The following is a 15,037-nucleotide window of genomic DNA, read 5'->3' on the forward strand; positions in this document are numbered from 1 at the left end:
ACAGCAACAGTCTGGAAGAACTTTATTTTAACAGATTTTGTATACTCTTTATTAGTAGCAGTAATGATACCAATACCTTAAGATTTGCATAACTGTCCTTCTAAGATGCACAATGTGTGTGCTCTGAGCGGGATCACATACTGCTAAAACCATGGGGTGGTTCCCTGTGACGGAAACAGATGGAGCACTGGGAAGGAATCTCCCAAAATATTGCTGAATAATTGTTTTTAGCTGTTGCTTCACATAGGCACCTTGTGATTGAGACTGACTGGCTATTATGGACAGACCCTGAAAATAGAAAACAGAATTTAAAAAAAAAAAAGTTTTTTTCTCCCCACATCTACACAGACCTATATATAGACACATTTTATTTCTCAGTGTTATACATACTAAATTAAAAACAAGATGGTGTATTGCCATACAAGGCTCCAGTTATCACTGATCCAGTAATAAATACATGAAGAAGGACCCTGTAAGTTAGGGCTTAAAGAAACACTATAGTGACAGGAATACAAATGTGTATTGTGCAGCACCGACCTAGGAAGCATCTCTAGTGACCGTCTGTGTGACTGCTATTGGAGGTGTCCCTAGGCAGTAATGTAAAAACAGTGTTTACATGAAAATACCTGCAGGGAATACCTATAATTACCACAACAACAACAAGCAGCTGTAGTTGTTCTGGTGACTATAGTCAGGGCCGTCTTTAATATTGATTGGACCCTGGGCAAAGCATTTACTTGGGCCTCCTGGAACCTGTCACCCTTCCCCAGCCGTGCAATCACGTCCTCCACACCAACACAGTGGCGGACCTAAAGTGGAGAGGTGCAAGAATTTTTTTGGGCCTCCCTATCGCACAGGTGATTAAAAGGTAGATCCCATCTGTCGTGCAACTCCAGCAATGCATTGATAACTGGGGCTCTACCTTTTACCCATGTTTGAAGGTTTGTATTTAGCACTAAGCTATTTTTGTGTGTTTGAATGTAAGCAGGTTTTTGTATGGAATATGTATGTATGTGGTGTTGGCGTACTTGCAAGCATGTATTTATGTCTAGTGTTGGTTTTTGAATGCAGGGGTGTGTTTACATTTTAATTTTGGGCTGTAACACAGACGTGTGTTTTTACGTAGTGTTGGAGTTTGAATGCAGGGGTGTATTTGTTAGTGTTAGTGTGTGAATGCTGAGATGTATGCACACACACACACACACACACACACACACACACACACACACACACACACACACACACACACACACACACACACACACACACACACACACACACACACACATATATATATACACACACACAAACACACACTGAAACATATGCAGACACACAGATATACACAATGGCAAACATGTAAATATACAGACACATATACACACACTGACACACATGCAGATTCACCGAAACACACAAAGACAGCATGCAGATACACATTGATACACACACAGACCTACTGACAGACACACACACACACAGACACACACACACACACACAGACCTACTGACAGACATAAAGGCACACACACACACAGACCTACTGACAGACATAATGGCGCACACACACACAGACAGACCTGACAGACATAATGGCGCACACACACACACACACACACACAGACAGACCTATTGACTCACACATACCTAGTGACAGACAGACACACACAGACAGACCTACTGACAGACAGACACACAGACCTATTGACAGACAGACACACAGACATACATGGGAATTTTTTTTATGCAGGCAATGGGCGGTGGGGCCACGGGGCAGCTACTTTGGGCCCCCCCAGGAGTAACTGGGCCCGGGGTAGCTGCCCCGTGTTAAAGACGGCCCTGACTATAGTGCCCCTTTAACACTTTAAGTTCTACACTACTACCCAGGCCTTAAATGTTTCTTGCCACTGCAAGGCGGTAGGGTTGATAGCACACTTACCAGGCCTGAATTTTCACATACCAATGGCTAACAGCGAGTGGAAATTTTAAGATAATTTGATTGGTGCAGTAGATGACAAAGCCAACCAATAAAGAAAATCAGGGATTAATGAAGTCACTTCCTGTCCTAGAGTGAACAAAAACAAGGGCTTTCGCTTCACAAAAAAAAAAAAAAAAAAAAAAGCAAGCAAACAAAACATCTTGTAAATGATGCTTCTTCATGTGTGCTTTAAGTTTGTTATTCTTCTAAGTCAGATTATATATCAACCTAATTTAAAGGGACACTATAGGCACAAGAACAACTTTAACTTAATGAAGGAGTTTCGGTGTATCATGTATCCTCTTTCAGTCTTACTGCTCAATTATCTAATATTTAGGATTTAAATAACTTTTGTATCTGTCCATTCAGCTCTAGCCACACCTTGGCTGAGACTCACACAGCCTGCACAAAAAGGGTTTAATTTTCAATGATATGTTAAAAACTTCTAAAGCAAGTTATCTCCTGCTCTGTAAGTTGAACTTTAATCACACACAGGAGGCTCCCACATTGTCTAGGAAGCTATTAACAGAGCAGGAGATAATACATTCTAGATTGTACACCTTTCAGTAAGTGTTTAGGAAGGCTGTGCACTTTACATGCAGGGAGGTGTTACTAGCGCTGTATAAACAAGGTGATTAATTTCTAAATGGCAGAGAATTACGCAGTGAGACTAAAGGGGCATGACCTAAACACCAAAACTGATTCATTAGGCTAAAGTTGTTCTCGTGTCCACAGAATCCAAAGAAAATGTTTTACAGGTAAAATTGAATAAAATTAAACGATTGAAAGCCTCATCAATGAAGGCAATAATAAGTTAAGTATTTATTTACTTTATAAAATATTTTTACCAGGAATGATACTTTGAGATTTCTCTCATTTTCAAGTATTTCCAGGGTAATAATAATAATAAAAACATAATGATGTGCCTAAATATGGATGAAAGTGAAACATATGTCGGGGGTTAGTGTTTTTTAATAGTTCTAAATACTATTAATATTTCTGTTCGTAATCCAAATAGTAAGTTAAAACATTTAATATTTACATGTACTCCTTTTTTATACTGTGGCATTTTATACATAAAGCTGTGAGGCTAGAAACAAGCCCACTTTGAACTGTAATTAACAGAAATAAACAAACAGTCTCTGGGTCTTTACCTGCAGAAAAAGTGGGAGGCTCTCTCTTATAGCAGAAAGCAAGGATGCTGGCAAACTCTTATCTTGCTGGAACAAGGCATGTGGCAAGAGCAAGGAATCAATGATACGGAACAGAAGCTGCTGGGCTTTGGAAGTAGCCAGTATTAATGCCCAGTGCCTCACAAGGCATCCTATAAAACAAATCAGAAACATGCTGCAATAGGTGCAAAGCTTGTGTAACTTTAACTCCATATTTGTTTATTGTTTTTTTACCTATGGTTTTGTAAGTGATCTGCAGGCCTTCCACGGGTTCCTTTTTAGAGAGGTACGGTTTTACATATTTTAGGATATCCCCAATGTATTCCAGGCATTTTGACACCATAGATGACTTATCTGCAAGAGTTTGCAAGCCACAATAGGTTACACCAGCTGCCTAAAGAGAGGAAATAAAACCACACAATTTACAAATTAAGGCATATGCATATTCCACCTAAAAGTAATATATATTTGTTTCAGGGCAAGCGTCATATGGCACTAAATTTTGAGTCAAATTCTGCTTTTGTATACACATATGCAAATATCATGCGCACATATTTTTGTTATGCGTAAGCTCTGCATAAATTCTATATATTTTTTTACCTTAATGAATTGTAGAAGTGCGCTCTTGGGGTCTTGTTTGTAACATTTTGGTTCAATCTGCCCTTTGGATAAGATGCTTCCCACCTCTGGAAGCTTGAATGCTAATCTGGTTATTTCTCTAAGCTGCTCTGTGAGTACTGAGGCTGTTAAAGGAGAGAGAGAGAGAGAGAGAGAGAGAGATATTTAAAACAGTTGATTTACATTGGCCAGTGAGGACGTAGACAACATTGCTAATGTTTTTTTGAGGCTCTTAGTGAGAACACCATGAATTTGTGATGTGAAGCATTAACATTTGGCTATATTCCTGCACATAGCTCCCTTTAGTACAACAACTGACTCACTAGTAATACTGAATGCCAAAATCTGTTAATAAATATGTTAAAATATGTGAGGGGGAAACAAAAAAATGCAAACACTTTGTAAAATAAATAAATTGTAACCACCTCCAAAATAATGTTTGTCTTACTGACATATAAGCATACAAACAAAATGCCTGATACCAGTGATACACAGTAATTAATGGATGTGTGTAATACTCACTCTGTTCAGAGTCTGTTCTTATCACTGCACCAACTGGCTGATCGATAAACATTTGCAATACGCATCTAATCCATGCTCGAAGTGTCAGTGCTTGATACGATGAAAAACCAATGCCAGAAAGGGCTTCTATCAAGGTCCTAATATATTTAAAACAAACCAAAAAGGAATATCAAATGTAACAGGGTTATAAAGCGAAGAAAAAAACCAAAACAAACAAATTACTTTTATTGACAAAATCTTCTTATAATGCTATCACATAACCTAAGCAGGTTAAAAAAGAAAGAAAAAAACAAAAATGCAAAAACTTAACACTGTGTATCTGAAAATAGATTACTTTCTAAGAAATAATGATGTGGCCATTTTTCATGGTTAAATGATTGTAACAAAGCTGTAATTTCCTCTCAGTGCAATTCCATTACAATAGTGAGGGAAATTACAGGTTTCTGGTGTTCTAGAATTAGGTGAATCTTATGAGAATAAATAGGAATCAAACACACAGTCCTGCCTTTAACGTCAAATAACACTACCTGCTAACATAAACAAACCTTATTAAAAGATTGCAATGCCCTGGATGTCAGAGTGTTTTCACAAAAACAATCTTGGCGTTCAGACTGGCTGAATTGAACTGTTGAATATACTTTAATATTGAAAAGCTGCACATACAGACTATTATGATCACTTCAAAGCACTGAAGTAGTAATGGAGCTTCTAGTCACCTTTTAAATGTCCATGGCATAATAATAATAATAATAATAATAATAATTAGAACCCACTCCAAAATACAGTGCTCCATTCAGTTAACCACAACATACCTGCATTGCAGTCCTAAAGCTAATAATGCATTTTGTTGCTGGCATATGGAATTTTGGGACTTAAGTGGCACAAAAATATAATGTTTGCATCTAATGTTTGCATCTCAACGTGGTTTAAGCTTAGAGCACAGAAAACAGGCTCAGAATACAGGAAAAAAGTAAAACGTGAAACAACTCAAATTAAAACATTAGTGTGTTGGTAAGAAGAGGCAGAGTAGCAGAGGATTACCAATAGGATGTGGATTGTGAGTTTATTATAACCCAGATTAGGGGAGAACTAAGATATTTAGGGGGTGTTAATACATGTGTGGATTGGGTGAATGACAATTTTAATGCTAATCCTAATTTACAAATCCATATATATTTACCATAGTAAATGTACTAACATGCCATAAAACTTTCTTTTGCCACAGAAAACTTGCATTTGCAGTACAATCACTACTGCAAGGAATTCTGGGAGTGCATATGCAAATGAGATTTGCCTCACTTATTCCACTTTATACATGGATTCCTTGAGGGATATGTATGTCTGCTGTATATAGTATCTTTCAAACAACTCATGAAGATGCAGGAAAAATGGCTTTCAATCACTTTTACCCCATCAGAACTATTGGTTTGTTCTCCACAAGTAACACCAAGCCTCAATTGCAAGCAGGAACCAACTTCATGCTTGTGAGTTGCATTAACAATGAAATTGCAGCACAAGAGTGGTTATCTGGCTCTGCATACATGCATACACACTGATCATCCACTACATTAAAACCACCTTCCTAATATCGTGTAGGTACCTCTCATGCTGGGAAACAGCTATGATGCACAGACTCCATCAGACTTCTGAACATATCCTGTTGCATGGCACCAGGACATTAGCAGCAGATCCTTTAAATCCTACAAATTGCAATGTGGGGCCTCCATGGATTAGATTTGTTGTTTCAGCACATCCCAAAGTTACTCAATCGAATTGAGATCTGGAGAACACCTCAAACTCTTTGTCATGACCCTCAAACTGTTCTTGAACAAATTTTGTAGTGTGGCAGGATGCATTATCCTGCTGAAAGGGGCCACTGCCACCAGGTGACAGTATTGCCATTAAGGGGTTTAAGTGTCCTGCAACAATCTATGGGTTTATGGTACATGTCAAAGTAACATCCACATGAATACCAGGACCCAAGGATTTTCTCCCCAAAGTAACTGTAGTTGAATACTGATAGTTTTACTTTTTTTTTTTTTTTTTGTGTACGTATACAGTACATATCGTTTTAAATCTGCCATGGTGGTAGAGAACTAGGACATTGTACTATCAAGATTATAGATGGTATGACACCATCTTGTGAGTGGCAAGATAGAACTACAAATGAAAAAATATGCACCTGATACTCAATGTGTAGTGTAAGTAGAGGAAGACAAGAGTAGGCAGCCTTTCTAATAACTCCAGTTATGAGAGCTGTGCAAGAACAGCAAACTTTCAGGCAGATTTTAAAACATTACCATTTTTTATAGGATGCTTCCCTTCACTCCAATTGTATGTACATTTGTGTGTTTCCTCATACAGGGTATCCTCACCACTTATTTTAGTAGGTGTTCTAAGCGTTTTTATAACAAGAATGTTATATATACTGCACTACGAGTCTGCATTGTTTTTAAATATCTGAAAGGATAGTTTTGCCGTGCTTGATATATATTGACCATTTAACCCTCGATGGGCACCCCTTTTAGACATGACTGTAAGTAGACCCAGCCAGGGCTGCCATCAGAAATTGTGGGGCCCCTGACAAAGCACAAGGTCTGGGCCCCCCTCCCGCCCCCTCCCTCCCGGGCCCGCCCACACCCTACCTAGTCCGCTGACAATGATGCAGGACTGAATGTGGTGTGTATAGTGGAAGTGAATTAGAATGTGTGTAATGGATGTAGTGTTTGTGTGTATTAGATACTGTTTGTGCAGTGAATGCAGAGTGTATGTTTGTGTAGCGGATGCAGTGTGTATAGTGAACGCAGAGTGTGTTTGAGTAGTGGATGTAGTGTGTGTACAGTGATGTAGTGTGTGTTTGTGTAGTGGATGTAGTGTTTGTATGTACTAGATTAAATGTGTTTAGTGGATGCAGTGTCTGTAGTGGATGTAGTGTGTGTATTAGACGCAGTGTCTGTGTATAGTGAATGCAGAGTGTTTCAATTTGTGGTGGATGTAGTGTGTGTACTGTGAATACAGGATGTTTGTGTAGTGGATGCTGTGTGTACACAATCCAGAGTGTGTGCATAGTTTAGTGAATTCAGAGTGTGTGTTAGTGTGTAATGAATGCAGAGTGTCAGTGTAATGAATGTAGTGTGTGTGTTAGTGCAGTGAATGCAGAGTGTGTGTAAATGTGTAGTGAATGCAGAGTGTGTGTAAATGTGTAGTGAATGCAGAGTGTGTGTAAATGTGTAGTGAATGCAGAGTGTGTGTTAGTGTGTAGCGGATGCAGAGTGTGTGTTAGTGTAGTGAATGCAGTGTGTTAATGTGTAGTGAATGCAGAGGGTGTGTAGTGTGTAGCGGATGCAGAGTGTGTTAGTGTGTAGCGGATGCAGAGTGTGTGTTAGTGTAGTGAATGCAGTGTGTTAATGTGTAGTGAATGCAGAGGGTGTGTTAGTGTGTAGCGGATGCAGAGTGTGTGTTAGTGTGTAGCGGATGCAGAGTGTTAATGTGTAGTGAATGCAGAGAGTGTTTGAGTAGTGGATGTAGTGTGTGTACAGTGATGCAGTGTGTGTTTGTGTAGTGGATGTAGTGTTTGTATGTACTAGATGAAATGTGTCTAGTGGATGCAGTGTCTGTAGTGTGTGTATTAGACGCAGTGTCTGTGTATAGTGAATGCAGAGTGTTTCAATTTGTGGTGGATGTAGAGTGTGTACTGTGAATACAGGATGTTTGTGTAGTGGATGCTGTGTGTACAGTTGGTGCAGAGTGTATGTTAGTGTAGTAAATGCAGAGTGTGTGTCAGTATAGTGAATCCAGAGTGTGTGCATAGTTTAGTAAATGCAGAGTGTGTGCATAGTTTAGTAAATGCAGAGTGTGTGCATAGTTTAGTAAATGCAGAGTGTGTGCATAGTTTAGTAAATGCAGAGTGTGTGTTAGTGTGTAATAAATGCAGAGTGTGTGTTAGGGTGTAGTGAATGCAGAGTGTGTCAGTGTAATGAATGTAGTATGCAGAGTGTGTTGTGTCAGTGTATGCAGAGTGTGTTGTGTCAGTGTATGCAGTGTGTGTGTGTCAGTGTATGCAGTGTGTGTGTGTTGTGTCAGTGTATGCAGTGTGTGTGTGTGTTGTGTCAGTGTATGCAGTGTGTGTGTGTGTTGTGTCAGTGTATGCAGTGTGTGTGTGTGTGTGTTGTGTCAGTGTATGCAGTGTGTGTGTAAATGTGCAATCTGGGGGGGAGGGGAAAGGGGAGGGGGAGGAAGGGGCATTTTCACAAACATTTTTAAAAAAAAATTAATTTAATTAAATGGTTTCTCCCCCCTCCCTGCTTACCTTTGTCCAGGGTGGGGGGGAGATTCCATGATCCCTGGTGGTCCGGTGGGGGGGGGAGATTCCATCCCTGGTGGTCCGGTGGGGGGGAGATTCCATCCCTGGTGGTCCGGTGGGGGGGGGGGGAGATTCCATCCCTGGTGGTCCGGTGGGGGGGGGGGGATTCCATCCCTGGTGGTCCGGTGGGGGGCCCCCCGGCTTCCCTGTTACCACAGAGGGGGCCCAGGCAGCACACAGCTTCTCTTCTCTCCTCCAATAACTCTCGCGAGACCCGCGGAGCGTTGCCATGGCAACCGGGTCTCGCGAGAGTTATTAGCAGAGAGGAGAAGAGGAGAAGCAGTTTGCTGCCTGGGCCCCCTCTGCGGTAACAGGGAGCCGGGGGCCCGCGGCTGCACACATAGATAGCGATATTCACTATCTATGTGTGCAGAGAGGGAAAGTGGGGCCCAGGACTGCCAGAGCAGTCCGGGCCCCCCAGGGCAGCCGGGCCCGTGACAACCGTCATGGTTGTCACCCCCTGATGGCGGCCCTGGACCCAGCATTATTGTTGTAAATATCACACAATTTTATTTTGATTAGATCCCACAAAATGGTTGCCTATCTGAGCCAGCCTTAAAGGACCACTATAGTCACACAGACCACTTCAGCTTAACCCCTTAAGGACCAAACTTCTGGAATAAAAGGGAATCATGACATGTCACACATGACGTGTCCTTAAGGGGTTAATCCAGCCTCGAATGGCTGTCTTCCTGAAAGCCGCTAGAGGCGCTTCTGCGACGCTGAATGCGAAAATTGCATTCAGCATGCAGAACGTCCATAGGAAAGCATTGAAAAATGCTTTCCTATGGGCGTTTTTAATGCGTGCGCTGGCTCTGGCCACGCATGCGCATTCGGCTCCAGTCGGGAGATGATGGTGGAGTGGGAGTAGAGGTCACCAGCGCAGAGTGAACCCGGCGCTGGATTAAAGTAAGTAGCTGAAGGGGTTTTAACCCCTGGGGGGACCTAAGGGTTATATAGTGTCAGGAAAACTATTCTGTTTTCCTGACAATATAGTGATCCTTTAAACTATAATTAAAAATTGTAGTAAATGGCTGGCTTGAGATCAACTACCCTCTACACACAACCAATTCCTGCCAGTAAAAGTGAGGCTTGGACATCACTTGCTAAAGCTGTATATGTCTGTTATCAGGCCTGTGATTAGCTTCCAGGACCTGCATTATTTGTACTGCAATCTCAATTCTGCTGTACAAAATATAAACTGTGATATGAATGTCCAGAAACTTAAGAAATTTAAATATTGTGTGAACATAGCAGCTCCAAGACATTGAATAGCTGTATCATGTATTAAATATTATTTGGCCATAGAAATTTAAAACTTTGAAAAGATAATCGTTCCTTATTCGTTCCCCCTCACTCTTCCTGATCTCCAATATGTTGCAGGGTATAAAATCTTGTAATGATCAGAACTAAAAATTTCCACAAACTTCTTGAAGTTTTGCAAGTAAAAATTCAGACCCGGTGAGATGAAATGATCCCCCACCATCTCTGCTTCTCAGAAGCAGATCCATACTATGGGTGGTGGTATATTTGGACATTGGCGAGATAATGCAGTGCAGAGCACAATCTAGCTGCTTTCTTTGTAGGTGAGATACGCAGCTTCAGACTCTCTCCCCCTTTCAGTTGTGGCTTCTCTTCCCACTTAACAAGCAGTTGTGGAATGTAAATGCTGAGATTGAGAAGTGTTGTACAGTACTACTGTAGATGATTAGACTGCTCCTCTGGACTAGCGGTACTCCTAAGAACAGAATGTGTTCGAAAAGGCCAAGCTCTCTGGCTATTGATGAGAAATTGGCTGTCAGCCCTCAATACAGTGTGTGCCAACATTCTTGAAAGATAACTAAAACAAGCAGACCTCACTCTGGACCGTACATTGAGAGGCACATTACTGTATGCATTGGAGGTTAAGATTAAGTGATACTAGTAGAATTAAAATGTATTTATTTATAAAATATTTTACCAGGAAAGATACATTGAGATTTCTCTCGTTTTCAAGTATGTCCTGGGTAAAATGCAAAGGCCCTCTATCATTCTTGTTAATAACTCTTTAATTAACTTCCCACATGCTTGTCTCCCTTTTCCTGTTCTTTTCATTTCTATGACTTAATTCTTTAAGATATGATTCACAGTTCACTTTAACTTATAAACCCTCTGTATGTACAAATATATGGAAAATGAAAGACAACCCTGCTTATTCACACAATGTTCTGAGGTGGCAAGTAACTTTTAGCCTGGTTGGTAGCTTTTGAATTCATATTTTGAGCCCTGTCATAATTTAATTCCCATCTTACAAAGTGTGAAAATTGCTCAGTTTGCACTGCACTAAAGTTTAAAATGCTTTAAGCAACATTAGGGAACAGCATTTAAGTACTGGTATAGATAAGACAAACACATCTTGACTTTTTAGAGGTATTTAAAATTAACTCCCAAAGGAGGGGAAATTAGTATTTTGTCATGAAAACAAATATGGGAGACCAATTAAATTATGAAGGCATGAATAATTCCTGGGTCTATATCTATATGCACACATGGCTGGTTGAAACACACAAAAAATAATAATAGCTTCTTTTTTTTTTTTATTTCCTTTTAACCCCTTAAGGACCAGTGATATTGCATGAATGCAATAAACTCATTCAGTGTCTCCTTTTCTAATGATACCTCCTCCCCTTGCCCTGTCTCGGTTGGAGTTCCCCAAGGCTCCGTCCTTGGTCCCCTTCTATTTTCTCTTTATACTGCCTCTCTTGGCAAACTTATTACCTCTTTTGGATTTCACTACCACCTGTACGCTGATGACACCCAGCTATATCTCTCCTCCCCGGACCTCTCCCCTGCCGTCCTGCAACGTGTCACTGCTTGCCTTTTTCCATCTCCGACTGGATGTCTTCCCGCTTTCTGAAACTCAATTTCTCTTAAACTGAAAACCTCAAAATTATTATTGTGCTACGTCTTATTATTGACTTATTCATATTGTACTGCTAAATACACAATTCTAATTAGGTGACAAAACATACTTCGTAATGAATATACAGGTAATAAATATTGTGCTGCTTTAGAATTATTTGAACAATTGAAAGGTGGATATGTGTACGTACAGTAAACAAGTTATCATAACTAAAAAATAAACGTGTCACTGCTTGCCTTTCTTCCATCTCTGACTGGATGTCATCCCGCTTTCTGAAACTCAATCTCTCAAAAACTGAGCTCCTTGTCTTTCCTCCTCCTAATACTGATCCTCATCTTTCGCTCTCCCTCCAAGTTTGTGGTACCAACATCAGTCCATCCGTGCAAGCGCGCTGTCTTGGCGTCATACTTGACTCTGGTCTCACCTTTGAGCCTCACATCCAGCATGTTGCCAAATCCTGTAGATTCCATCTTAAAAACATAGCCCGCATCCGCCCCTTTCTTGCACCAGATACTACCAAGGAGCTTGTCCATGCTCTAGTAATTTCCCGCATGGATTATTGTAACCCTCTCCTGATTGGTCTTCCCAATAGCCGTACTGCACCCTTACAGTCCGTAATGAATGCTGCTGCTAGATTGATTTTCCTCTCTAGTCGTTTCTCTCACACCTCACCCCTCTGCCAGTCCTTACATTGGCTTCCTGTATGCTATAGGAGTCAATTCAAGGTACTAACTCACACCTATAAAGAACTGAACAACTCTAGCCCCTCTTATATCTCCTCACAGATCCATAGGTATGTCCCTTCTCGGTCTCTCCGTTCTGCCCGTGACCACCTCCTGTCCGTTGTCCGCACTCGTACGGCCAACTCGCGCTTGCAGGACTTCTCACGGGCGGCTCCCTTCCTATGGAATAGCCTGCCTACCGCCATCAGACTCTCCCCTAGTCTTGCATCTTTTAAGAAGTGCCTTAAAACCCATCTCTTTAGGAAAGCTTATGGCCTCCAAGACTAACCCTTACCTCACATACCTGTCTCTTGCCCTCTCCTAAAGGGCAGCCCACCTTATTTGATTGTAAATTCCTGTCCTAATGTGTTTTACACCCCACCTCCTATAGAATGTAAGCTCGTTTGAGCAGGGTCCTCTTCAACCTATTGTTCCTGTAAGTTTATTTGTAATTGTCCTATTTATAGTTAAATCCCCCTCTCATAATATTGTAAAGCGCTACGGAATCTGTTGGCGCTATATAAATGGCAATAATAAATAAAAAATTAAATAGAGAAGGGGTACCCAAAAGGTAGATCCCCAGATGTTTTAAAACTACAGCTTCCATCATTCTTTGTCATTTTAAAGACATGAAAAGCAGAATGGGAGTTTTAGTTCTACAACACCTGGGGATTTATCTTTTGGGCACCCCTGAACTAGAGGTATTTGCCTAAACCCTGATTCTTAAAGAGTTAACAGACCTTGATTGCTGCAGTTTAAGAAAGGTTTGTAGGACACTTGAAAAAACTCACCTGTTTGGCATTAGATGACTTAAATAGCGGGACACTAGCTGAGGTGTAATCATATCATCCCATCCAAAAAGTTGCATCATTGATACAACAGGTTGTGGCTGGAGCTCGGAAGGGGCACTGCTTGGCATATCCAAAGCCAGCAAGGTATAGGCTGTTCAAAAATACAGTTATCCCAGATTTCCGTTAGGTGCAAAGATGTAAGACTATATATAGAAATGTTTACATTATAAAAAGAGATCAAACTTTAATTATACTTATAAAAAGTAGATTTAAAAAAAATAAAAAAAATCAGGAAATGTTTAATTAAATGTTCATTTGCATTTGTAAGGATTTAAAACTTGATTTGCAATTACAAATCAAGGATTCTCATAGGTTAGAGACGTAAGTGCATAAAATAAAAGCCAAGTAACAAGAAACAAAAGGTGCTCGTGAAGATAGATAGCAGACAAAAAGTGTACAGACCTGCAACTGTGTCTGCTAGCTGGGAAGGAGGCGTCTGTGAAAGTCTTAGGCTTTTCAAAAAGGGGAAGAAATTTCTCCAGAGAGCACCGGCCACAGCTAGGTGGCGCTCTTTCACCACTGTCAAGGAATGTGCAAGGGGACCTGCATTCCAATGTCCTTGGGCTGCACGGCTGTGGACACTTCTAAAAAAAAAAAAAAGGAACATAACTCACATTGTTATAGACTAATCGATACATACTGAACATTTTCACAGCATGCATGTGTCTTGTCTGCTACAGCACCTCCTGAAGCGAAGTGGTTAATTGCAGATACAAGAAATGACAAAATATAGACCCATGTATATTTTTTCTGGTAAACCGATGAAAAAACAAAACACATAGGTACTAAAACAAACAAACAAAAAAAAAAAAAAATATATATATATATATATATATATATATGTATAAAACAAGAAAAAACTAAATCAAAAATACTATTTATGATGTTTATTCATTTACAATAAAAACAAAAACAAACAAACAAACAACACACACCTTACAACCACATAATTTTACTGGTACATTTTTAAGAGGTTTTCTTAACAATTGAACTGCTTCCAATATCTCCATTTATTTAAACTGGCAGGATAATATTTGAATTTCAATCACCCCAACAGTCTAAGTTAACTCATAATCCAGTAGGTTGAACAAACCTACTGGATCATAATCCAACTAGAAAGGAGATAATAGGATGTGAAACCCAAGGATAAAATGTCTAGTCTAGTCTATTCCCAGAAACATCTCAGGTCTCTGTGTCCCCTACAGTAGGACAAGCAAAAAGATTTCCTAATGCGTTTTAGAAAATTATATTACATGACCGCGTCCACATCTTTGTTAGTACAGTAAGGACAAACGTCGCAGCCATACAAAGCATCTCTCTTCGGCAGACAATGTGGCATGAATTCAATAATACACTCAATTTTCTTTGATTCCTCTAGTACCGTGCTCGCTACTTAATCTAATTTGGAAGTTGTGACTTTCTAGAGGTTTAATAGAGATATGTCTGCGGGGAATCAATGTTCCCTGGAAAGGGGGGAGGGGAAAAAAGCATTAACAAATTTGTCTGGCAGAGCCAGATTCAAAGCATTACTGCAGTAGGCTGATGAACTAAATAACATGCTTATTAAAAACAATCTGAAGGAACGTACCATCATTGCAGTTTCCATTTATCTTCTGGTCAACCCAATTCAGAGCACACATTAAAGTACTGACTACACTATTATATTTGCTCTATTAAATTGTATAAACAGTCCTGTAAAGTCACAGATTGGGTGTTTAGAGGATTATAGCACAGAGCACTGTAGTGACAAACCACGATAGGTGAGCTGGAGGGAAATGTGCACAGGATGAGGCTTTCTCATTATTAATAATTTATTTTAAGAGTTGTTTTATGATTTATATACATACTTTGAAAATGCAATTTCTGAAATGATGTGTGTGTCCATTACCGATTACATTTTGTAATAAAA

At 40.0% G+C, this 15,037-nt stretch overlaps 1 protein-coding gene across 1 annotated transcript in view; it reads right to left on the minus strand.

Annotated features, from left to right (window-relative positions):
* MMS22L (MMS22 like, DNA repair protein) overlaps positions 1-15,037 on the minus strand; it is a 98,733-nt gene that overhangs the window by 12,172 nt on the left and 71,524 nt on the right. The window contains exons 14-20 of the mRNA XM_063443585.1: positions 13,531-13,712; positions 13,069-13,219; positions 4,291-4,427; positions 3,751-3,893; positions 3,385-3,544; positions 3,133-3,302; positions 77-288 (exon numbers count right to left, since the gene is read on the minus strand). Of these exons, the coding sequence (XP_063299655.1) occupies positions 77-288; positions 3,133-3,302; positions 3,385-3,544; positions 3,751-3,893; positions 4,291-4,427; positions 13,069-13,219; positions 13,531-13,712 (1,155 nt within the window). The remainder of the gene's footprint in view (positions 1-76; positions 289-3,132; positions 3,303-3,384; positions 3,545-3,750; positions 3,894-4,290; positions 4,428-13,068; positions 13,220-13,530; positions 13,713-15,037) is intronic.

The sequence above is a fragment of the Pelobates fuscus genome, chromosome 2, assembly GCF_036172605.1.
Source record: "Pelobates fuscus isolate aPelFus1 chromosome 2, aPelFus1.pri, whole genome shotgun sequence".
NCBI lineage: Eukaryota > Metazoa > Chordata > Amphibia > Anura > Pelobatidae > Pelobates > Pelobates fuscus.